The 26,390-nt window shown below is 38.6% G+C and overlaps 1 protein-coding gene across 1 annotated transcript in view; it reads left to right on the top strand.

Moving 5' to 3' along the window:
* CERKL (CERK like autophagy regulator) overlaps positions 1 to 26,390 on the top strand; it is a 99,922-nt gene that overhangs the window by 48,265 nt on the left and 25,267 nt on the right. The window contains exons 3-4 of the mRNA XM_048869802.2: positions 9,023 to 9,154; positions 24,804 to 24,867. Coding sequence (XP_048725759.2) covers positions 9,023 to 9,154; positions 24,804 to 24,867 — 196 coding nt within the window. The remainder of the gene's footprint in view (positions 1 to 9,022; positions 9,155 to 24,803; positions 24,868 to 26,390) is intronic.

Raw genomic sequence — 26,390 nt, 5'->3', positions numbered from 1 at the left:
TATTTCTCAGTATTTTGGGGAGGGAGTAAAAAAAAAAAAGACTACTTTGTAGAAAATCCTTATTAACCTCATTAGACTTCAGAAGAGTAACAATAATAATAAACTTTGCAGTATTTAACTTTATGGGAATTTGACTGCAATTTAATATGAACCTCTTTGTAGGTGTTCAAAGCAGGTCATTGATTTTTTTGTGATGGCTACATGCTGAAAAAAACAGATATAAGAAGCAAATAAGTATTAAATATAAATGCATTTTAAGCATCATCTAAAGTGCAAAATGAAAGCGCCTACCAACAGAAAGAGAGAGAATCTCTTATGCCATTTTTATTATGGTCTTTCTTCTTCTTGCTATTTATTTTTTGATTCTTAAGCTTCATGTTTTCTCACCATACTTCTGCTCTTTTGTGATGGTGTAGAATTTATCCTAATGTTTTATAGGTGGTATGTGTGTTTGGAAAAGAATAGTTAAATATTTTCAGAGTAAAAAGCAATATATATATATTTTAGTAACTAAACTAATGTTTTCCCAGTGAGAGAGAAGCACTGGAAAAGAAATAGGTTTAATTCAATAATGAAAAGAGCATTATAGTGGCTTTCACTGATGATATACAGTGTGTAATTTAAAGAATTGTCAATTCCATGCACTTCTGCTAGGTTAACAAGAACAAATTATTATATAGTGAGACTTAATCCTTTTATTTTCTTTCTATGATAGATAATTATATCAAATGTAGGAAAACTATATTACTAGTGAAAACAAGAAAAACTCCACTCTGTGATAGTTTTTCTCCATCTCTTTTTTTGAAAAATGCAGAATATAATGAGTTTGTGACAAAGAAGCGTATATCTGACTGATCTCCAAAATTATATCTCTGTGGTCACAGCCTATTAATAGTAAATGAGTTTTACTTAGTCTATAACAATGAAGACTGTTTTTCTTTCTATCAAACTGCTGCTGAACCATAGTCTCAGAAGCTGGAATCCTGAATCCAAAGCTTTCCATATTTTAATGTGACCATTCTTTTAATAAATGGTAATTCATGGCCTTCTCCTGTTTCAATTATGTTAAAGACACTAAGACAGGAGACAAGTCCCTCACTCTGTCAAGAATAGAGATGGCGAGGAAATTTTTAACAAAACAATTTTTCACTGGAAAATGCCGGTTTGTCAAAACCAAACTTTTTGCAGGAGCATATTGATTTTAATCTAAAAGGTGTGTTGGGTAGAGAGAGAGAGAGACCTGTCCCCCCCAGAATAGCCAATAGCAAAGCGATCTAGTGGTTAGGGCACTCACCTGACACATGGGGGAGACAGGTTCAAGTCCGTGCCTAAACTACCAGGCTAAAAAGTCTCTCTCCCTTTCTTGTCAAATGAGTATTTAATTTATACCCAGCAGGACAGCTCCAACAGGAGAGATTGAGAGAGACCCATCCCAGAAAAGCCAATAGCCTGGTGGTTACAACATTCACCTACGATGTGGATGATCCAGCTTCCAGTCCTTGCTCTGAATCAAGAAGAGCAGAAATTAGAATTTGGGACTGTCACATCAGATGAATGCCCTAACCACTAGGCAACTGGCTGCTTTGGGTGGTTTCTCTTTGGAAATATTGAAACATCTTAGTTTGTTCCTGATGCAGAACTGGAAAAAATGTCTAAAATATCAGTCTTTGCAGGACAGGAATGCTGTTTCCCACCCAGCTGTTATCAAAAGCAGATACCAGTGAAGGCAAAATAATAAATCTATTACTATTTCTGCTTGCATTCTCCTCTAAATTTTCTGAATAGGAGTATTTGAGGTGTTTCTCATCTTCCCTCTTCCTCAAAGGTCAGGCAGGGGCTTTACCCCTAAACATCTATATATGCAAAAGTGCCAAGATTCCTGCAGATCTCCGAATACTCATAAACGCAGGCTACTTTATGGAGAGCAGCAAGTGCCTGTGCTTTCCTCTTTGAGTTCCCTGCATTCATCAGGAGCTGTGATGCCATATGTTCCCCAGTGGCAGCTGCACTATCCCTACTCAGGTTGCTTTGGGTTCAGCTAGATGTAACCCCCTTGTGGCTTTTCAGTTGGAACCCCCCGGATCTTAGAAAAGTATTATGTGCAATGTGGCTATTTCCAGCTCTTTTGTCAGTCCCATTCCCTCTGCAGACCTGCAACTGTGTAATGTTTAGGTGTCAGGGGAGAATACACATTATCTCTCTAACCCTCTGGGTATGGGGAATCTGCAGCCCCCAGAGTACCAAAGAAAGTCTGTGTAGTTCATATGTCATTTTAAAAACAAATAAAACAAAACAAAAATACCCATACCACAAATTTTCTTGTTTCAATTTTGCAAGTACAAATTCACTTTTGAAGGCAAATCAAAGAAATAAAAGACAACCCCTCCCCATAACTATATCTAGAAAATCAACAGTGACAATTCAGTATTATTAAAGTGACATGATACACATATATGGAAGAAATGCAGGTACTTCAGCAGCAGAATTTGTAGAATAAGGCAAAGAGCATAATTTGAGATTAAAAAAAAAACAAGTTATCAGTATGTCAAACATAGGAGGGAAGAATTTTCAATGGAATATGGATTTTCTAGTTTTTATACTTTTTAGTAATTAAGAGGGTTCCTTAGAAATTTCTTCCACCTTCTGCTGGGAATAGGATAGAAACTTTTTTAAAAAAATTGTTTAGGGGTAAAATTTTCAGAATTGCCTAAGTCCCATTCACTTTCAATAACATTCAGGCTCTTAAGTCATATTAGGTACTTTGGAAAATTTTACCCTGATCAGCCATGAGTGTTCATGGCCTTGACCCACAGCTTGTTTTCAAAGCAACATTATGAAAGACATCTTTACAAAAGCAACTCATTGGAAATTTCTCAAAAGTTTTGTTTTCACTTTTTACAGTGACAGAAAAATCTGCAAAGTTTTGTGCTTTTTAAAAAAGTTATTACAGATTATATGTGCATCTCTCATTGCATTGCATCTAAAACATAGATGATGTTTCAGGTGAATTATTGCATTATTTAACATGGGTGATTTTTTATTATACCTAGGCTGGAGCAGATGAAAAGCAGGTGGGTTACCAAAGTGACTGCATGTGTACATGTGAGCAGCTATCGTAAACATGTATTTTTATTGGGCAAAGTAGCTAAATATTAATTAAGGATGCGTTCCTAATAATCTAAAATAGAAGTAATTACTGATTTATGTATCTTATATGGAAAAAGTCAAGATTTTGTTGTTTTTGTTTAATTAAACTACAAAAAGTTTTTAGTATGGGTGAATTGACATGAATTCTATTTTGAAGGCAGTTCTGATGAAGACCTCGTGAAAACCTTTGCTGAAATGCAAAATAAACATTATTTTCATTTTGCTTTTTTGTGGGTTGTATTCTATATTAATGTTCCTGGTATGTGGTATATATCTCCACCTCACCAGCCCCTTTATCCTCTTTCTGGGTAGTATTCTCTATAGCAGAATTTCTCAACAGTCAGTCCATGGCCCAGCACCGATCCACAAGCTGTCCCTGACACAGTTTAGGAACCCAGCAAGCCAGTCCCTGGTATCAAAAAGATTGAGAAACACTGCTCTATAGCTTCCAATTTGTGTGTAATCACATATGTTCCAAGAGTATCTACTCTGTAGAGAGTGCAGCTTTCTGAGAACTTCAGTTCCAACTCTATCTTGTCTATGTTACAATGCTCAGCCTTTTCATAGCTGAACACCTATATGTAGTTATTTAGACCTCTGTTTTATAACATATTTTCATTTTTTCTGTAGTGCCCCAAATGAAGAATAAGTACATAACTTATTTTATGTCTTCTGAATTAGACTCAACATTTTCAGAAAGATGACTTTTTTGCTTTTATTCATACGGGTACATACAAAGAAATAAGCCTTTCTTTCAATAAAGTGTTATTTAAGAGAATACGGTCTTTAGTACAAATTAGTGTATGTTTGTTAGTAGGAAACAACCAAAAGACCCAGAAGAGAGATGTAACAATACTCAGCAATGTTTTTATCTGCAATAATTTAGATTTGATATGACTCTAAATAGACATTTGTAGACATTCAATAAAAGTATATTAGAAAGCCTTTAACTTTTTGGCCCTGAGCATTTAAATGCATTTATTTATTTAATTTTATTTATTTATTTATTTATTTTTCTTCAGTGGGTAGTAATCTAAAATTTAGCTTGAAACTAAAAGATATAGTAGCTGTTAAAATATAATACATTCTTATATTATGTACTGCTTTGCAGCACACCTCGCACACTAAGATTTAATGTTAATGTCTGCAGCTTCATGCATGAAGTTTTAATTATACTATTAATGTTAAACATTAACTTTGGTTAGTGTAACATTAACTGTGGCGTATCCATAGTTACGCTAACAAATCTTTGTTTCACATTATTAGTTTTTCTTATGCGTAACATACTTGACGTTGCTTATTGTATAAAATAGTTATAAATGTACATGACACTGACATGATTCCAAGCTCTTAACTTTTGTAACATAAACCTACTGCCATAAAGCTAAGTACTGAAAACAGCACAGATGTGTGCCTGAGAGTAGCGTCTCTCCTGCCCTATGAGCCTTTGTTTTCCAAACACCCTGATTAACCCCCACCCTTCATGGTTCATTGATTCGCTGATAGATCAAGTTTAAACTAGTGCATATTAGCACATGTGTTAGTACCAGAGGAACAGTTGGCCATTCTGTTTTAGATTGCTAGTCCACTTCAGATGGAGGAGCTACGGTAAACAATATAACAGAATATCAGTTTGTGAGGATACCTGAGGGCTGAAGGACTGAAGTCAGCTTCAAATTAGTAGTAAATCTTATTTATTGTATATGTTGGGAATAAGAGTTACCAATAATTATTTATTAATTTCAAGAGATTTTCTGAAGATTTCAATTCATAATTTGTTTTTGTACAAAATTTTTCATTAAAGGTGAAATTGTTTTTTGACGAATACGTAATTCAGAAGTCCAGGCCCGTTTGCTGCATTTTAACACTTGCTATGGGATGGGAAACTTTTTTTTCCCCACTGTTCCCCTGAACCAGTGTTTATTGTCATGATCACCTTCCAGTCATGTTTATTGGTAACCATTTAGTACACGCAAAATCATATAATCAGCGTAGTATATTTTTTCATGCTGAAATATTGAACAATCAATTGCATGTGACTGGTCAATTTAAGTCAATGATGCTTGCTTTTTTATAAATAAAGTTTTGGTTTTTTAGCTCTTTTTGTTTTTCCTAAACCAGCTAAGTTGTTAATATTTAAAAAGCAGAAATTTTGTATACAACACAACATTATTGTGATTTATTCTTTTTATTAACAGCTCTCTCCTGTCAATGAATCACATTAGGATCCATATAATATCTCCAATCTATTTATCAATAATAGTTCACTTTTTAAAGAAAAGAATAATCCAGATTTAAATGATAGACCAATTTGTTAATTTTTAGAATTGCAATTTAGATTCTTTATAGGGCGAAAAAATTGCACTCATGAATTTGTGGTAAAATGATGAAACTTTCAGATGTAAGTCTCCTAAAATTTACCATTTTAAGATTTTAAAATGTGCCGTATACCTATCCTTATTTGAATGCCCAGATTCCTTTAATACTTTGCATAGTCCTTTTTGGGCACAGGCATCTTGGAAAACTTAAAACTTTAATTTTTTTATGTTAAAGTTTAAGTGGGGTAGCAATATTCTATCTCTCTTATGCCTCTCTCTCTCACCCTTTCTCCTGATCCTGGGCAGGTAGTGAAATTATAACTCCATTCTTTGTGTATGTCTTATCCGTACAGTTCTCCAACACCTCAAAGTTCTCCACCTTTTCACATATTCTGTACAAACCTTCACAACCCCTAACTCTTCTCTCCCCAGTTTGTTCATAGTAAGATTTGTTTGTTCATGTAGTTTAAATATATATTTTACAAACAAATTAGACAACATACAATTAAAATGGTGATATGGTGTAAAGTTTAAACAGTTATTTTCCCCCCCAAGTTGGTTGAAGCCAGCTTACTTCACCACAGGTAAAAATACTGGAAACATAGGAATCCTACCTCTGCTACAGGCTTGCATGATTTCTCTCTTTATACTTTAGACAAAGTAATAATTCATGAAAATGAATTTTTGTCCCACTTTTGTTCTAATTAATTATATTATATTTTTACATTTTTAAGTCTGATTACTTCTTTATAGTCTATCTACTTGTAAAATATTAAGATAGTATCGGAGGTCACTGTAATTCTACAGTAAACTACTTGAGTTAACAGTCTTATAGTAGCAACTATGAAGTGTAACAGCCTGATAACCTTTTGTTTTCCGCTGTTTTGCTTATTTATATCACTATGATAATGACATTATTATGGTGGTTCAGCAATATATTTTTACATTGCTTTCCTTGTTTTGCTTTCTCATAGTCTAAAAAATTAGTTAATATAAAATAAAAATAATTAGTAATCATTAACATTATTGAGTACACATATTACTCAATTTTGAAACATCATAAAAGCATATACCTTGGTTATAGCAAATGCTATAAATGTCAGTTTCAGCAGCTGAACCCAAAATGACACAGACTGTCTTCTGGATGAAATATGGCTTGTCTTTTGAGTGGATTTTACCAGGAGTTTTTTAAGTATTCTGTTTGAAGTACAGATATTCAGGGAAGGAAGGACATATACCTGGAAGAAGGGAGCAGGCCATTAGTATCCTCTCTGTGAAGATATTTGTTTCTGTAGGAGAATCATGCCTTCAACTGATATCTCTTGAGGATTCATCTACTGCAAGAGTGCTAGCTATTCTTTGAGAATCCGTGATATTGGAAGAGGAAAAGAGCCCAGCATCAGGTTCCCTTGAGAATTCTATGGAAATGTATCTGGATAAGTCATGCAAATTTATAATTGAATTGTTTGGAAGTTTTTTCCAACACATTTGTTTTTTGTCTGATGCTCTCTTAGATAATACCATAAAACCAAGGATTGTTCTTCCAGGATGTAAAGATATACATGATCTAAATACCCAGGATGAGCCATACCTGATGGTTCTTTTTCGAGTAGTGTCTCTAAGGATGCCCACTTCAGGTTCACATCTGCCCTTGTGCCTTTAATCAGAGATAGTTGGTAGCAGTGTCCATTCAGGCATGAAGGCAGTAAATTTCTAGTTCAAGAGACCTCTCTAACCAGCAGTTGGGACCAAAAGACACATCCTGGCCTATTCAAGGAAGGAGTAGAAAGGCTCTAGAAGTAACTCTGTCCAGCTGCCTTCTGCTTGACGAGCTATCACCATAATGTGAGGAATCTGAAAAACAAGGAAACTAAATGCCAAAAATATACAGATCTTCTGGGGTGGGGGAACTCTAATTAGTCTTTAAGTTAAAGCATAGTTTCTCAAGAATCTCTGAAGCCGATTCTCAAATGTACATATGACCAAACTTTCTAAAACAAGTATAACACTCAAGATTCATTTCTCTCAAGTATTTTTGCTTCATGTTCCTATTGTACCTATTCTAGTTGCATATCATCCTGGCGGTCCTCAGTATGTTAAGGGATAATTATCAAAAGTGATTCACTCTGCCAGACTGTTGCAATGATGAATGAAGAGCAGATCAGATCATTTATTGTAAATTTGTACAGTAAACATGCTGAGTCTCTGTCATAGTAGTCTCTCTAGTTTTGTATGGGTTCTCATTGTGGATTAACTAGTTTTAAAGTTACTGTACGCTTTTATGGAAGAAGGGATTTGTGATTAACATTTGCTTCCTCCAGCATCAGGTTATTTTGTTGTGTCCTTAATTTTGATGCTCCTAGCTAATCTTGACAAGATTATATATCAACATTTGAAGAACTGGGCTAGATTTTCTATACTTCCTTTCAGTTTTCAGTGAATATGAAAATATACAGTAAACATTCTTTAATACTTTTAGTCCTTTAATTTACATTCTTCAAGACAAATGGGTTAGTCGTGCTATTTTTATTCCTAGTTTTCTAAGGTTTTGATACTTGGAAAAGTTAATTGTCTTCAATGCAAAAATATCTTTTTTTTCCTTGATATTGAAATAGCTTTATTATTAGTATTTGTTGAATCTCTTAGAGTATGGTATAGGCACCTTTTAAAATTCAAATGTTCAGATGGGTGTTCAGATGTTTTGTGTTATTCCTTTTCAATCTTCAAAGTAAGGTGAGTGAAGAAAGGGTAGGGATCCTAATCAGCAATTGCAAGATGTATCTGGCTTTAGGGATTGAACTATGTCCCATTTAGGGTGAGAAGTAAAATTTTAGTTATGTCTCTTTCTGGCTTTGGAGATAATTTTTTCACTTAGCACAACTGAGCATACGGCATTTTCATATTGAAAGCGTTATGTTCAGCAGCTCTGCTAGTATTAATGCTGTTCCCTCACAACCTTCTTGAACCCTTATGCAAGCTTACAGATGAATAACAAACTGTACTACATGTTTTCTGAATTTACACTTGAAGGCAGTACTGCACAGAGCACATATATGTATGTAGGTATTTCTATTAGAGAGCACGCATGTACAGATATTAATTTACTTTAGTATTCATTATGAATTTGTTCAAATCATACATTGTAGATAATTACCAAAGAAACAGTTACTCTACGGAGCAGTCCTCGGTTTTTACAGCTCAAAATCAGACTCACTGTTACTGGCACGTAATGATGTAGGTGGTGGTGACTAACTTGTTCCGACTGGTTATTCTTAGCTGTAGACTAATAAGCAGGTCAGAGCTTCAGTGGCCCCAGGATTAAGGGTCAGATTAAAATAATGAGCACACTCATTCAAGAAGACAGTAAGGGCCTCTGGGTTTATTATAACTACTACCCTCAAACCAAGTCAAAAACACTTTATTAATATGTTTAGTTTTTTAAAAAACATAAAGCTTTCCCAGTAATCTCAAGGATGTTTGCTTAAAAAGTTTGATTCACCTGTAAAAATATCCAAATGGTATTTGTCTTGAAACCTTTTGTGCTTTTTTTTTTTTAGGCTTTCCAAATAGACCAAAGTCCCTAAAAGTATTTGTTAACCCAAACAGTCATAAAAGAGAAGCTACTCATGTTTATTACGAACAAGTTGCACCTCTCTTTAAGCTTGCTGACATCAAAACTGACGTCACAGGTAAGTTGCTTTTAGAACATGATTTAATCCTTTTTTTAAAACGGATACTTAAGCAACCAAGACAACCTGAATTTACTGATAATCCTTATTGGCTTTATGTACAAGTAGTGCATTGAGAATTGAATTAAATGTAATATTACTCATTTGGTTTTATTTCATTTCACTGCTTTAGTTTTAGCAATTCCATTATTTATTGATTATATTTTATTTTGTATAGTTTTTCTACTTTAGGAATATTTTTACACTTTGTGTGGGTTTTTTTTACATCGCAGTTTGATTATTAAAAAAGGAAAGCTTGAATCTCACATAGGTCTGATGTATGTTTCTTATTTGTGGACTCTTCTTGAGTTATTAAACTTCCTGTATAATCTTTTCCTTTCACAAGGCTGTTCTTGCTTTAACTCAAATCCTTGCTATTTGGATCAAACCTGATCAGCAGAACAGATGCAAATTTGCTGGGAATTTACAAAGCTATGTAAGGTTTCTGATGATGATTTAAACTTCATGCCATTGAAGTTTCTGATGATGATTTAAACTACTACATTAGAGATTGCGTGAACCATGATATTATCTGAAACCACAAAATAATGTAGAAGTTTATGGTCTGGCTTTCCCAAGTTGTGATGGTTGTGTTTTTTATTCATGGATGTAAATGTAAAATAATAATAATAATAATAATCCATTCCTCCTTTTGGCTGTTTTTATTCCCATGCGGAAGGTACTAACCCCTTTTTGTAGTCAATGGAGCAAATCCAGTTCCCTTCTCTGTAGCCTCACAAGTGTGGGAGGTTAAGGGAGAAAGAGATTCCACATAGCATGGAACACTGTTTATGTATGAGTCACCTCTGCAATAAAGTACTGTACATGGGGTGGGAGGCATGCTGCTCTGTGGATCTTCCCATTCTTCCTCCCCCATAAGGGATTTTAGATGCATTGAGGTAAAATAGCTTCTGCTGAGTGTTCCTGCAAGCACTTTATTGTGTGGGGAAGAGGATTCCTTCCCCAGTCCCCTGAATTTCTCTCCAGTCTCTAGCCTGGTTGAACTGGCTGCACCCTGGGATCTTAATCTTAGCTAAAGTGTTGATTACTTTTCCAGCACAAATTTAATTTCTGTACTGTAGTAACTTTTTCCAAAATTGTTTTCAAGCATACACTAATGCTGCAAAAGCTGCATTATTACATTTCCATATTCCTGCCAGTCCTGCCCAGTGGATAGACACCCACTGATGAGCAGGTTGTATTTGCTTGAAGGCCAAAAAGTTTGTTTTATTATTTTTACTTTTCAAATGTTTCCTCAAATATTTGGGGGTAAATATAGGTCATTTTTGGTGTTGTGCAAGATATTGCACATAAGTCTAAACAAATAAAAAGATTTTATGACGTTTTTTCTCTTGCCCTGCATTATATCCTACATCAGATAGGCATGAAAAGTGCCTTTTCTGCCTTGAGGAAAATTACTCCATTCAGGGTATCAGTGTTCTTTAGATGAAGTCAAGGAAAGAATGATTTATAGTTTCAGCCATTAGTTCCAAGAGGCCACAGGGGAGAAAAAGCCGTTATTTGGCAAGATATTGCCATTAGATCTGGCTGTATCCCAGAGGGGTAAGCATCTCCAAATCCTAGGAGTTTTCAGAATTATAGGGTTTCTTGGATGTAGTCAGATCACTTGTCTGCACTGGGGTGCTTGCTGGACTTGTCTAGTCAAATCGCCTGACCCAGCATTCTCCAGAGACTTGATAGAAGCCCTGTTGGATGATGTGAAACAGTCATCTGTGCAGAGCCTCAATTATTTCTGCCAGGGGACTTGTCAGACTAGTTCCTTCAAATATGTTCTATGGAATTATCTTCCCCTCAGCAGAGTGTGGATAAGTGTGTTGATACTATTAGGAACCCAGGGTCTGGCTCAAGCTCTCTTTCTCAAAGGATCTAGGATGTATACAGTTGCTGCTGGATCCAAATTTAATGTGGTGGATTTCTTAGCTCTGATAAGCTGATTTCATCCCACACTGCTGCAATTCCACATCCCGGCGAGCCTGATTCATAATAGAGGAAAAAATCTGGTGCTTCAGGTGTCTCCTTGTACAGATCCATAATATATTTTTGTGTAAGTATTATAGATTGAGGCCCTATGATCCTCTGCCTTCTGCATCGGTGGTCTCTTAGCGAAAGGTAGTGAAAAGAGGCATAGGTGTCCTCCTCCTGGGAAGTCTCCTCCAAAGAAGATGAAGGATCCTGTGGAGATTCTTTAGCCTCCTCCACCTGAGTCCTCTAGATAGGAGGTACTACCTGATCTAGAATCGGATGCACTCTCAGGAAGAGGAGAAACCAGTCATAGTGACCCCTCTGCTTCATCCCTTGCTGTAGTTGTCTTAAAGCTTTCTCTTCTTTTCCAGCTGACACAAAGACTTCCAGGACAGAGTGGATGGAGTAGCTTGTAGCTTTACCCAGTTAGATGCATAAATTATCTGATGTCTTGGAGCTACAAGAGAAAGTAGCACTCCAAATCAATGAAGGTTTGCTGAAACTGGTTAAATTAATTTGTAACCACCCTGTATTGCAGGGGTCGGCAACCTTTCAGAAGTGGTGTGCTGAGTCTTCATTTATTCACTCTAATTTACGGTTTCACGTGCCGGTAATACATTTTAACATTTTTAGAAGGTCTCTCTTTATAAATCTATATTACAGAACTAATCTATTGTTGTATGTAAAGTAAACAAGGTTTTCAAAATGTTTAAGAAGCTTCATTTAAAATTAAATTAAAATGCAGATATTATCAGTTTAGTGCAGTGGTTCTTAATCTAGGGTGCAAGATGCCCTTTCTGGGGGTGCGAGACATGCAAGATGTTTTTAGAAGGTAAATCATGAAAAACACAAATTAAGCACAGGCACATAAGTGCAACTACTTTGTTTCATCAAACCTATGTATTTATTAACATTATACATTTTTAACGATTACTGTAATATACAAAGTTTTCAAGTTTTTAAGCTAATTGTAGTGTAATTTTTGATAAGGGCTGCAGAGCGCTGGGCCCAGGCCAGGAGCAGAGCCCTGGGCTGGCTGCCGGTACCTCAAGCTGGCGGGAGGGCTGAGCAGGGCCGGAGGCTGGCAAAGGGCTGGGTGGCTGGAACCCCAGGCCGGGCGGCTGGAAGCCCAGACCAGCAGCGAGGTGAGCTGGGCTGGCTGCTGGTATCCCAGGCCAGCAGCAGGCTGGCAAGGGGCTGGTGGCTGGAACCCCAGACTGTCAGTGGGCTCAGCTAGGTAGCGGACAGAACCCCAGACTGGCAGTGGTTCACCCGGCTCCTGCCAGCCAGGGGGTTCCATTCACTTCGCCCGTCAGCGGGCTGAGTGTGGCTGGCAGACAGAACTGCCGCCGGTCTGGGTTTCTGGCCACTGGCTCCTGCCAGCCAGGATCCCAGCCACCGGCCGCGCTCAGCTTGCTGCTGGCCAAGGGTTCTGTTCACTCAGGCCGGCAGCAGGCTGAGCAGGTCCAGCGGCCAGGACCCCAGCTGGCAGCAGTGTGCCAGTAAAAATTGGCTCGTGTGCCGCCGGTTGCCGACCCCTGTTGTACTGGATCTAGGAAGTTTGATTCTTTATACTAAGTCTCTAAAAAATGATTTGAATATTTTTTCAGGATACCAGTACTTCTAAATCCATCTACAAATATGTTTTCTATAAAGTAGAGAGGAACTAAGAATTGTTAGTGAGAGAAGTATTTATTATTTGTATAGCATCCAAGGTTCCAATCAGTATCTCGGCCCCATTGTAGAGGTTCTGTGCACTTATTAAAAAAATGGTCTTTGCCCCAAAGAGTTCAATCTAGGTTACACCCTTGAGCTATGGAATGTAAGTCTTGAGAGAATTGCACCTGCTTCCTAATTGCCAGTTATTGCTCAATAAGTTTACTTTTTGACTATGTACTTGATTTCTGTAGCATGGCTGTGTGGAAACAATATATTTGGGAAGTTTTGCCCTTGACTTCATTAAGACCAGGATTTCACCTGAATTAGTTTAGTTTTTTCCTTTTTCTACTGACTGTCACATATGTCTGGAGGGCTAGGGAAAACATAGCTTTCTCACTTGTCTCTTTACCTACTTTTCCATAAAAACAGGTTGTCATACCTGTTGTAGTTCCTTTTCAGACAATCTTTGACTATATCTAACTTCTGTCCTGAGACACGTGCTACGGATGCAGAAATAAAGTTTCTAGACACCATTAATGACTGCTTCTTGCAGTGGCTAGTCCTGGAATTCTAGATTTAGTCCTAAGTGGAGCACAGGATCTGGTCCAAGAGGTGGATATAGATGAATCACTAGGTAATAGTAACCATAATATAATTAAATTTAATATCTTGTGGGGCAGGGAGGGGGGAAATACCAAAGAAGCCCACCAAAGTAGCATTTAACTTCAGAAAGGGTAACTAAAGAAAAATGAGGAAGCTAGTTAAACAGAAATTAAAAGGAACAGTCACAAAGGTGAAATGCCTGCAAGCTGCATGGAAACCACAACAGAGGCTCAGATTAAATGTTTATCCCAAATTTAAAAATTAGTAAGAGGATCAAAGAATGCCACCATGGCTAAAGAACAGAGTAAAAAGGTGGTTAGAGGAAAAAAGGCATCCTTTAAAAATTTGAAGTCAGGTCCTACCAAGGAAGATAAAAAGGAGCATAAACTCTGGCAAGTGAAGTGTAAAAGTATAATTAGGCAGGCCAAAAAAAGAATTTGAAGAGCAACTAGCAAAAGACTCAAAAACTAACTGCAGTTTTTTTAAAGTACAGCAGAAGCAGGAAGTCTGCCAAACAATCAGTGAGGCCACTGGATAATTGAGGTGCTAAAGAAGCACTCAGGGAAGACAAAGCCATTGCAAAGAAGCTAAATGAATTCTGTGCATCAGTCTTCGGGTATGTCTACACTACGAAATTAGGTCGAATTTATAGAAGTCGGTTTTGTAGAAAGCGTTTTTATACAGTCGATTGTGTGTGTCCCCACACAAATGCTCTAAGTGCATGTAGTTGGCGGAGTATGTCCACAGTACCGAGGCAACCGTTGACTTCCGGAGCGTTGCACTGTGGGCAGCTATCCCACAGTTCCCACAGTCTCCGCCGACCATTTGAATTCTGGGTAGAAATCCCAATGCCTGATGGGGCTAAAACATTGTCGCGGGTGGTTCTGGGTACATATCGTCAGGCCCCCGTTCCCTCCCTCCTTCCGTGAAAGCAAGGGCAGACAATCGTTTCGCGCCTTTTTTCCTGAGTTACCTGTGCAGACGCCATACCACGGCAAGCATGGAGCCCGCTCAGGTAACCGTCACCGTATGTCTCCTGGGTGCTGGCAGACGTGGTACTGCATTGCTACACAGTAGCAGCAACCCCTTGCCTTGTGGCAGCAGACGGTGCAATAGGACTGGTAGCCGTCCTCGTCATGTCCGAGGTGCTCCTGGCCACGTCGGCCAGGAGCCCCTGGGCAGACATGGGCGCAGGGACTAAATTTGGAGTGACTTGATCAAGTCATTCTCTTTAGTCCTGCAGTCAGTCCTATTGAACCATCTTATGGTGAGCAGGCAGGCGATATGGATTGCTAGCAGTCGTATTGTACCATCTTCTGCCAGGCAGGCAAGAGATGAGGATGGCTAGCAGTCGTGTTGTACCATCTTCTGCCGAGCAGCCCTGAGATGTGGATGGCATGCAGTCCTTCTGCACCGTCTGCTGCCAGCCAAAGATGTAAAAGATAGATGGAGTGGATCAAAACAAGAAATAGACCAGATTTGTTTTGTACTCATTGCTTCCCCCCTCCACCCCCCATCTAGGGGACTCATTCCTCTAGGTCACACTGCAGTCACTCACAGAGAAGGTGCAGCGAGGTAAATCTAGCCATGTATCAATCAGAGGCCAGACTAACCTCCTTGTTCCAATAAGAACAATAACTTAGGTGCACCATTTCTTATTGGAACCCTCCGTGAAGTCCTGCCTGAAATACTCCTTGATGTAAAGCCATCCCCTTTGTTGATTTTAGCTCCCTGAAGCCAAACCTGTAAGCCGTGTCATCAGTCGCCCCTCCCTCCATCAGAGCCATGGCAGACAATCGTTCTGCGCCTTTTTTCTGTGCGGACACCATACCAAGGCAAGCATGGAGGCCACTCAGCTCACTTTGGCAATTAGGAGCACATTAAATACCACACGCATTATCCAGCAGTATATGCAGCACCAGAACCTGGCAGAGCGATACCGGGCGAGTAGGCGACGTCAGCGCGGTCGCGTGAGTGATCAGGACATGGACACAGATTTCTCTGAAAGCATGGGCCCTGCCAATGTATGCATCATGGTGCTAATGGGGCAGGTTCATGCTGTGGAACGCCGATTCTGGGCTCAGGAAACAAGCACAGACTGGTGGGACCACATAGTGTTGCAGGTCTGGGATGATTCCCAGTGGCGTAAGGGCACTTTCATGGAACTTTGTGACTTGCTTTCCCCTGCCCTGAAGCGCATGAATACCAAGATGAGAGCAGCCCTCACAGTTGAGAAGCGAGTGGCGATAGCCCTGTGGAAGCTTGCAACGCCAGACAGCTACCGGTCAGTTGGGAATCAATTTGCAGTGGGCAAATCTACTGTGGGGGCTGCTGTGATGCAAGTAGCCCACGCAATCACAGATCTGCTGATATCAAGGGTAGTGACCCTGGGAAATGTGCAGGTCATAGTAGATGGCTTTGCTGCAATGGGATTCCCTAACTGGGTGGGGCCATAGACGGAACCCATATCCCTATCTTGGCACCGGAGCACCAAGCCTGTGAGTACATAAACCGCAAGGGGTACTTTTCAATAGTGCTGCAAGTGCTGCAAGCTCTGGTGGATCACAAGGGACATTTCACCAACATCAACGTGGGATGGCCAGGAAAGGTACATGACGCTCGCATCTTCAGGAACTCTGGTCTGTTTCAAAAGCTGCAGGAAGGGACTTTATTCCCAGACCAGAAAATAACTGTTGGGGATGTTGAAATGCCTATATGTATCCTTGGGCACCCAGCCTACCCCTTAATGCCATGGCTCATGAAGCCGTACACAGGCAGCCTGGACAGTAGTCAGGAGCTGTTCAACTACAGGCTGAGCAAGTGCAGAATGGTGGTAGAATGTGCATTTGGACGTTTAAAGGCACGCTGGCGCAGTTTACTGACTTGCTTAGACCTCAGCGAAACCAATATTCCCATTGTTATTACTGCTTGCTGTGTGCTCCACAATATCTGTGAGAGTAAGGGGGAGACGTTTATGGCGGGGTGGGAGGTTGAGGCAAATTGCCTCACACCAGGGCGGTTAGAAGAGCACAGGAGGGCGCGGTACGCACCAGAGAAGCTTTGAAAACCAGTTTCATGACTGGCCAGGCTACGGTGTGAAAGTTCTTTGTTTCTCCTTGATGAAACCCGCCGCCCCTTGGTTCTCTCTACTTCCCTGTAAGCTAACCACCCTCCCCTCCTCCTTTCGATCACCGCTTGCAGAGGCAATAAAGTCATTGTTGCTTCACATTCATGCATTCTTTATTCATTCATCACACAAATAGGGGGATGACTACCAAGGTAGCCCAGGAGGGGTGGTGGAGGAGGGAAGGAAAATGCCACACAACACTTTAAAAGTTTACAACTTTGAAATTTATTGGATGCCAGCCTTCTTTTTTTTTGGGCAATCCTCTGTGGCGGAGTGGCTGGTTGGCTGGAGGCCCCCCCACCGCGTTCTTGGACGTCTGGGTGTGGAGGCTATGGAACTTGGGGAGGAGGGCGGTTGGTTACACAGGGGCTGTAGTGGCAGTCTGTGCTCCAGCTGCCTTTGCTGCAGCTCAACCATACACTGGAGCATACTGGTTTGATCGTCCAGCAGCCTCAGCATTGAATCCTGCCTCCTCTCATCACGCTGCCACCACATTTGAGCTTCAGCCCTGTCTTCAGCCAGCCACTTGCTCTCTTCAGCCCGCCACCTCTCCTCCCGATCATTTTGTGCTTTCCTGCACTCTGACGTTATTTGCCTCCACGCATTCTTCTGTGTTCTGTCAGTGTGGGAGGACAGCATGAGCTCAGAGAACATTTCATCACGAGTGCGTTTTTTTTTCTTTCTAATCTTCACTAGCCTCTGGGAAGGAGAAGATCCTGTGATCATTGAAACACATGCAGCTGGTGGAGGAAAAAAAAAAGGGACAACGGTATTTAAAAAGACACATTTTATAAAACAGTGGCTACACTCTTTCAGGGTAAACCTTGCTGTTAACATTACATACATAGCACATTTGCTTTCGTTACAAGGTCGCATTTTGCCTCCCCCCACCGCGTGGCTACCCCCTCAATCCTCCCCCCTCCCTGTGGCTAACAGCGGGGAACATTTCTGTTTAGCCACAGGCAAACAGTCCAGCAGGAACGGGCTCCTCTGAGTGTCCCCTGAAGAAAAGCATCCTATTTCAACCAGGTGACCATGAATGATATCTCACTCTCCTGAGGATAACACAGAGAGATAAAGAACGGATGTTGTTTGAATGCCAGCAAACATACACTGCAATGCTTTGTTGTACAATGATTCCCGAGTACGTGTTACTGGCCTGGAGTGGTAAAGTGTCCTCCATGAAGGACGCAATAAGGCTGCCCTCCCCAGAAACCTTTTGCAAAGGCTTTGGGAGTACATCCAGGAGAGCCACGAATGCCAGGGCAAATTAATCCTTTCACATGCTTGCTGTTAAACCATGTATAGTATTTTAAAAGGTACACTCACCGGAGGTCCCTTCTCCGCCTGCCGGGTCCAGGAGGCAGCCTTGGGTGGGTTCGGGGGGTACTGGCTCCAGGTCCAGGATGAGAAACAGTTCCTGGCTGTCGGGAAAAGCGGTTTCTCCGCTTGCTTGCTGTGAGCTATCTACAACCTCATCATCATCATCTTCTTCGTCCCCAAAACCTGCTTCCGTGTTGCCTCCATCTCCATTGAAGGATTCAAACAACATGGCTGGGGTAGTGGTGGCTGAACCCCCTAAAATGGCATGCAGCTCATCATAGAAGCGGCATGTTTGGGACTCTGACCCGGAGCGGCGGTTCGCCTCTCTGGTTTTCTGGTAGGCTTGCCTCGGCTCCTTAAGTTTCACGCGGCACTGCTTCGGGTCCCTGTTATGGCCTCTGTCCTTCATGCCCTGGGAGATTTGACAAAGGTTTTGGCATTTCAAAAACTGGAACGGAGTTCTGATAGCACAGATTCCTCTCCCCATGCAGCGATCAGATCCCGTACCTCCCGTTCAGTCCATGCCGGAGCTCTTTTGCGATTCTGGGACTCCATCATGGTCACCTGTGCTGATGAGCTCTGCATGGTCACCTGCAGCTTGCCACGCTGGCCAAACAGGAAATGAGATTCAAAAGTTCGCAGTTCTTTTCCTGTCTACCTGGCCAGTGCATCTGAGTTGAGAGTGCTGTCCAGAGCAGTCACAATGGAGCACTCTGGGATAGCTCCCGGAGGCCAATACCGTCGAATTGTGTCCACAGTACCCCAAATTCGACCCGGCAAGGCCGATTTAAGTGCTAATCCACTTGTCAGGGGTGGAAAATGATTTTAAGAGCCCTTTAAGTCGAAATAAAGGGCTTCATCGTGTGGACGGATGCAGGTTTACATCGATTTAACGCTGCTAAATTCGACCTAAAGTCCTAGTGTAGACCAGGGCGAATTGCAGAGGATGTGAGGGAGATTCCCACAACTGAACCATTCTTTTTAGGTGACAGATCTGAGAAACTGTCCCAGATGGAGGTGTTAATAAAGGAGATTTTGGAACAAATTGATAAATTAAACAGTAATAAGTCATCAGGACCAGATGATATTTATCTAAGAGTTCTGAAGGAACTCAAATATAAAATTGCAGAACCACTATCTGTGGTATATGCAAAAAGAAAAGGAGGACTTGTGGCACCTTAGAGACTAACAAATTTATTTAAGCATAAGCTTCCGTGAGCTACAGCTCACTTCATCGGAGCATCTGATTAAGTGAGCTGTAGCTCACGAAAGCTTATGCTTAAATAAATGTGTTAGTCTCTAAGGTGCCACAAGTCCTCCTTTTCTTTTTGCAAATACAGACTAACACGGCTGCTACTCTGAAACCTATCACTTAAATCGGCTTCTGTAGTAGATGACTGGATGCCAATTTTTAAAAAAGCTCCAGAGGTGATCCAGGCAATTATAGGCTGGTAAGCATAGCTTCAGAGGAACTACAACAGTAGACAAATTCCTGTTATTCCCCCAAAATAGTTGTCAGTCATGTTTCCTGTTTGTTCCCTCCTCAGATGTCTTCTAAGATATTACTATTAAGAGCCCAATATGTGTGGTGTTGAAAGTCCAGGCATGGAAGGACAATTCTAATCCTATTTACTTGTAAATTTGATTCAGCACAAATAGTGCTATAAAGGGATTTGATTCCTGAAAGGAAAGTAGATGTTTTATTTCTTCCACAGTAGGGAGATACAGAAACTTAACTGGATTTATTTCATTTCAGAAGGAATCATATGGATAGTGTAGAGAAGTCACTGCTACAGGGAGTAAAAATCCATCAATCTGATCGGCCATTTTTTCTGCCTATTTGTTCTAGAAGGGAGAGAGAGAAACCCAGAATCTGTGCTGTCAGTCAGAAGAGAGCAAATTTACAGGCAGGTGGGATTAAAAAGTTTCATACTCCAAACAATTTTATATTTTCAGATGTTAATTCTTTTTAATATGTCACTATTAATATGTTTCATACCTTATGCACATGTAAAAGGACAGGTTACTGCACCAAAGAGCTTACAATTTAAGGGCCCAAACCTGCTCCTATTAAAGTTAATGAAAACAGGATCACTCCCCAGATTAGACAAAATACAGACAGATGGCCTTATCAGGCAGTGGTTACTCATGTGAGTAGTCCCATGATTTCACTGAGATTGCACATGCAAGACTGATAGGAGCAGGCTGAAAAGTTAGGCAAAAGAATATAATAGAAGAATAATGTGGTTCTGTTTGTGTATGATGTTAGTGCCAATATTTGTATATGTTTTAAAAATAATGTTTGTAATATAAGTTCAATTAAAGAAATAGGAGGTGAGACATGGAAACACACATAGATGAATAGAAACTAATTTTCTTGTATACTGGTAATGAGTCAGTTAACAATAGCATTTTGACTTTTCTTTGTTTCAAATTTTAAGGAAAAAATCTCCAGCTTTATATAAGTTTTATCATTTAACATTTGTATAATCTATAACAGATATACTGAAATACCAAGGTATGACAATAATAAAGAGTCACTGTGAATATTTTTAATCATTTAATGTGCACGAGTAAGACTAACCGTCTTTCATTTAGCTGGTTTCTGCCTCAGTTGCTTTTTTAAAAAACGCAAATAAATGGAGGATATGTTTTAACTTTTTAAAAGGATAATATTATCATTTGTCTGTTAACACTGTTTGTGCAGTAGCTAATGGAGTTCTTTCTATAAACCAAATAACCTGCCAATAGCTAAGTTTATATAAAAACTTTTGTAGATAGTTAATAGGAAATTAAACTAAGCATCGTTGTAATGACATTAACCACCTGTTTCTCTTACTAACAAAAAATAGTTTTAAATTATTTTCTGATTTTTTTATTATATAAAATGCTGTCTGAACTAACTAAAAACATATTCAATATATTATTCTGAAGGCAGTTCTACTTTGGCAATATCCAGGGCATTGCAAGGTTTATTAGTTGCCTAACACTCCTCCTACAGGTAAACTGGGAAAATTACACGACAATTCTATAAATGTTAGTATAGAAATACACATTTATTTGTACATTTAAAACAGTTTTAATTGGGAATGAATAAAAGCTTTGGTAGTGTTCACTTGTACTCTTTTCAGAAGGTTAGGTACCTCACTAATAGCAATGTTAATGTCCTTTCAAATAATGACTTTGGATTTTGTCAGGCAGTAAGGTTATATGCCACAGTTCACAAACATACTGTAATATTGGGTACTTAGAATAAACATTTTTTTCTGAAATCTTCAAAGAATCCTCTATCCTAAGAATTCAGTTTGAATTCATTGTAAATTAACAGCTACATACATTCATCTTTAAAACTTAAAATGCATTGTTCAAAAGTGTCATACAGTGAACATGAACTTCTGAAGTGACATAAGAATGTGGCTAGTTAGTACAGTAAAAATCATAATATTTTATATATCTTTTGTTTTCTCTCCCACCCCCAAACAATACAAAATATTTTAATAATCTTTTCAGAATGGTTGTAGAGAGTTCTGATGTATAGAACAGAATACAGGAAAGTAGCTGGCAATACCTATAACTGTAGGTATTCAACATTTTTGCTATTGGAAAACGATAATACAAAACTTTCCTCAAAAATTTGGATATTTTATGCCTTGCTATTTATAATACTAATATTAAATTAGTGTTTTTCTTCCATATATTATAGCACACCAGAGATTACCTTTAATTCTAATTTCTGTAGTAATATATTTTATATAGTAATACTACTATATGTTATATAGTAATGTATTTTTAGGAATCTGTGTGTGCGTGTGAGAGAGAGAGAGATACTAACCTCTTTGCTACTATATCACACACATGCTTGAGAATGTGATATAGGTAAATGAGTAAATTGCAATGTAACATATACCACTGCTCATTATCTTACTCTTTTCTTTATCAGCCTTTTCTGGGAAAGGTTAGTATTATAGTGTCAAATCATTTAAAATTGATACATTGTTATAACGTTTAGGTGCAGAGCAAACTGTAAAATAACACATTGGTAGGACTTGTATAAAATTACATAGTAAGAAACCTATGTACTGAGAGTCAGAGCCAGCGCTAGGCATAAGCAGACTAAGCAATTGCTTAGGGCCTCAAGCAGCTCAAGCCCCTTTTACTTGCAATGACAAGTATGTGTTGGGGGCGGGGGAAAAAATATTCCTACTTAGGGCCCCCAGAGGGTAGTTGAGAGTCCAATACAACTGAAAACTTGCACTTGTTATTGACTGTAAAGTAAATAAAGTTTGTCCAAGGACTTTAGCTTTTTTTCTCCAAGTATTAGCACCAGTTAATCTGTTGCTCTACATTAGCAGCTGTAATCCTCTTGGGTTTAGTCTGTGGCTAAGGACCCAGTATTTATACATGTCATGCTGAACTGTCCCACATATTGAAAGGCCAAAACGATTTGCTCACTGTCTTTTTTTGCTTTTATCTTAGTTGTAGGGGTTGTTCTTGAACCCTTAGTTTCTTGTGGGCTACTTGAGTTATGGGGCTCTGCTAGCTATGAATATGTGCTTTAAAATAGGAGCTGAATGTTGGGGAGCCGTCAGGCATCAAATCTAGGTTTTGCTGCATGATCCAGTGATTAGTTTGCTCAGATGCACTCTTAGTAAAGTTCACCGAAGAAGAGCACTATCACATGACAGCTAATGAGTTCAGAGGCATGTGTAGTTTCCTTATGAACAGTGTTCCACAGCTTTTGGTTCTTGATAGTGATTAGGTATTCTTTTCTTGGTACACTGCATCTTTAAATCTTAAACCACTTCCATAAGTGGTTTGATTAAGCTTTTAGGTATCTTGGAAATTCTCCTCTTTATGCATCATCACGAGAGTTGAGACCGGCAGGGTTTACATATTGTTCCCTGATTTGAACCCTAGAGGGGGGAAAAGAGAACTGTGTTCTTAGAAAGGGACACTCGCGCTGAAATTCACTTCCCTCACTGGTTCAACAATAAACAAAATTTCTCATTCTTCAGCGTGTGCTTCATGGTCTTTTTATTCATCCATATGTTTGACTGAAAGAGGTGGCTTGAATGTATTGAGTCGTGTGTGCTGTGTGTGTTTTGTGTAAGCTCTTTGTGAGTTGATTTCCTTGTGAATGGATGTATATTACACTAAGAAGCCTCTGAGTACATTTTAAAAAATCAAAAGAAAAAAAAAGAAAAATATCTAATTTAGCATAGCAAGCATACCATTTTTATTTTTTCCCAGTACTGTCATAATAAGTTGTTTAAAAGTTGCAATGTTCATTTAAAAAATTCTGGTGTAGCCCATTATCAACCATATGGTTGCAGAGGAGGATTTTTTTTATCACCATGAAATACTAATGATATGTTTTAGCCTTTTTTACATCCTCACATCAAAAGCAATGTATTTGCAAACTGTGTTATGTTAGTCACTTTTATTTTTTATGTACTATAGCTGTTGTTGAGGGGATTTAAATTCCCACCTGGAAGAACAAAGAAGCTGAATGCACCAGTGCCTTAATATTAAGCTTTTCATCCACCTAAGAATACTTCTTGTGAAGCTAATATTGTAAACAATGCTAGAAAACTGTTTGTGGTCATGCAACAATATATATGCTTCAGCAGCAAAATTGTAATTCACTAACTTTGATTTCAAGATAGCATACTGCTTCAAATTCTCCCCGGTATGCTAACTTAGTTTATAGTTACAGGAACTTATTACTGTGGAAATTCATTAGCAATGCTGAATGATAGTTCTCTGAAGATGTTCATTCTGTTGTCGTAACTATTATGAAAAATGTATTGTAATATGTAATTAATGACTGCAAATTACATCGCTTTCTATATCTCTTTCAAATTAAATAAATATTGACGAGTACAAAAATTAAATATACTTATTAGTTCGAAGCTTTCCATTCGTGTCAGCAGCATCTGAGTGGTCAATAGAAATATTACAATTATAATGTTGGGGTAGATAATACTGTGGATATGGAATCATTATTTTAGACACCAAAACTAATAATTTTAGCAATATCCAGAAACACTGAAGAAAAAGCTTGAACTGTACTAGCACCAGGGACAGACAAGCATGAAAGATTAATGTAATCTTGCATATCATGATGCACATTCTTACACAAAAAATCCATCTGCAAGTGTCATGTCAGTCAGCAGAAATCTTTGATGGGTGGATGCAGCTGGGCTGTCTCTTCTGGCAAAGCTGCCCTGGAAAATGCTAAATGTGGTTATGATTCTTTGTGCCATCTGTAGTATACTAGTTTATCCTGTCTTCATTGGCATTTTCAGTACTACACAGGGCATCAACAATCACAGAGACTGCAATATAGAGTGACAGATTCATTTCCTCCAGAGGCTACCAGACTCTGGTGTATACTTGTGCCACCTTGCTCTTTGTGTTATATTCTGTCGTCACTGGTATTGATTTTATTTCATATTTCTATGTTTAACTCAGATTCTTAGTTAAGCAGCTTGCATATTCTAACATGGTCAATTGAATGTGGTTAGTATTTAGATAATTTACTTCTATCTGATGATAGACTTGAACTTTTCCGATAATATGCCAAATGTGCCATTACAGAAACTTGTATTTTTGACCTGTGAACAAATATTGCTCATCCTATGAATCTGAAAACACCAGCTTTAAATTAGAAACTGGCTATGTATTAGACACCACCAAATAATTTATGTAATAGAGTATGATTTTGACCTTTTTGTTTATAAAGTTGTTAAACTTTCAAGCCATTTAATACTTTTTTAATGCATTTAATGATCAAAATATAAGCAAAAATAAATTCTGACTTATTACTTTATTTTCATAGAGTGATAAAAAAAAGTTGTTTGAAGTTAGTTCTTAAAACTTTCAGTATTTTAATTATTAAAATATCTTTCATAGTAACTGAATATGAAGGACATGCTCTCTCATTGCTAAAGGAATGTGAACTCCATGCATTTGATGGGTAAGTTTGGTATTAGTTTTGCTTTATACTATGAGGTATCTAATAATAATCACGTAGGGCTTGTCTAAACAAGCACTTAGTTCACAACAAGCTGGGGTGTAAATCTACCCTGTACTAGCCTATTGTCCCATGGACCCTGCTGCCATGCACTAAAAGTTCCCTAGAGTGCTTTGAACTACCCCCTTTGAAAGCTCCCGTAGGTACAATTTTAGTTAATTTATAGAATGCCTGCTGGTAAAATTTTAGGTTGTATTAAATTTATTACCCCGTTTTCAGGTACATGTTTGGACCAAACAGATTAGTTCTGTTCTAAAACTTGGCGCCTGTAGTGTGATTATTTCTTTTGTTTTCAAAAATTACCTTTAGTAATTTTAAATTTCATATTCTTTATTGATAATTGAATAGATAGTAATCCATAACTCTCTTATGCAGGCCTAACTCCCCCCTCCCCCCCCTCCCCCGGCCGCCCAAAATAAACATTAAAGGCTTCTCAGATCATTTTCTCTTAAATGTCAACCTTCTGTATTTGCAAGAATGACAGAACTGCTGTGCTTTAAACTCATAGATTTTTTCATACAAATGGTTCCTAATGTGAAGTTTGATACTTTTCTCTTTAAAAAATGTTAAACTTGAACATTTTTTCCTTAAAACTCCTAAAAAGTGACTCAAATTAAGTTTAATCAAAGAATGGAAATATGTTTTCTTACAATATTAATAGAAATTATATGGACCCAATCCTGTCAACTTTGAAGTCAGTAGTACTGTTTTTGACATGAGTGGGAACAGGATCAGGCCCTGTGTAATACTGTAGTGCTATATAGCATGGAAGTCTAACGGCTATTTTTACAGCCTTATTTTGAATTTGTATTTTCTTTTACTTTTTCCAGTGATCCATACAACAAGGTTTAAATTATGCCTTGTAAACCTCAAGAGTACTTCCAGAACAATTCTACCTCTCTTACGTAATATTAGACAGTCACTTGCAAAGATAGTATTTATATTTTCACCTTCTGGTACATTTGCTTCCTAACCCACAAAGGGAGTCTCTTCTAATTTGTGGCTGAGGCATGTTGGTGTGACGCAGCTTGTTCTACCTATACAAGACTTCCGTTTTCTGTCAAATTTTGCCCCTTCATGAGATTTTGTTTTTCTTAATGGAAGGATTTTAAAATGTATGGGAAGACAAAAACTAAAAACATATGAATTGCTAAACCCTCTAAATTTTAAAAGTGTATCTGAAAATTACTTCAAATGTCTATTTTTACATTTTGTAATCTCTTTAACCAAAAATTGGATTAGAAAAGGTAACTTCTGTGGCTTGGTGGGAGGGAGGCAGAGACAGGCAGAATGGCAGCCTATGGAATCATAAGAATTTCACTCTCTTCCCATGGATCTGTAGCTCAGCAATTATATTCTCTTCGGTTACATTTTTTTCCCTTTTGTAGGTAAGTGAGATGTGCAGACAGGCAGTTCTGGTGGCTGGCTAGCAACTACCACCTTGCATCCACTTCAGCTATGGTGAT

Source organism: Caretta caretta, chromosome 11, assembly GCF_965140235.1.
Source record: "Caretta caretta isolate rCarCar2 chromosome 11, rCarCar1.hap1, whole genome shotgun sequence".
Classification (NCBI taxonomy): Eukaryota; Metazoa; Chordata; order Testudines; family Cheloniidae; genus Caretta; species Caretta caretta.
This window is presented reverse-complemented; position numbering and strand designations above follow the sequence as displayed.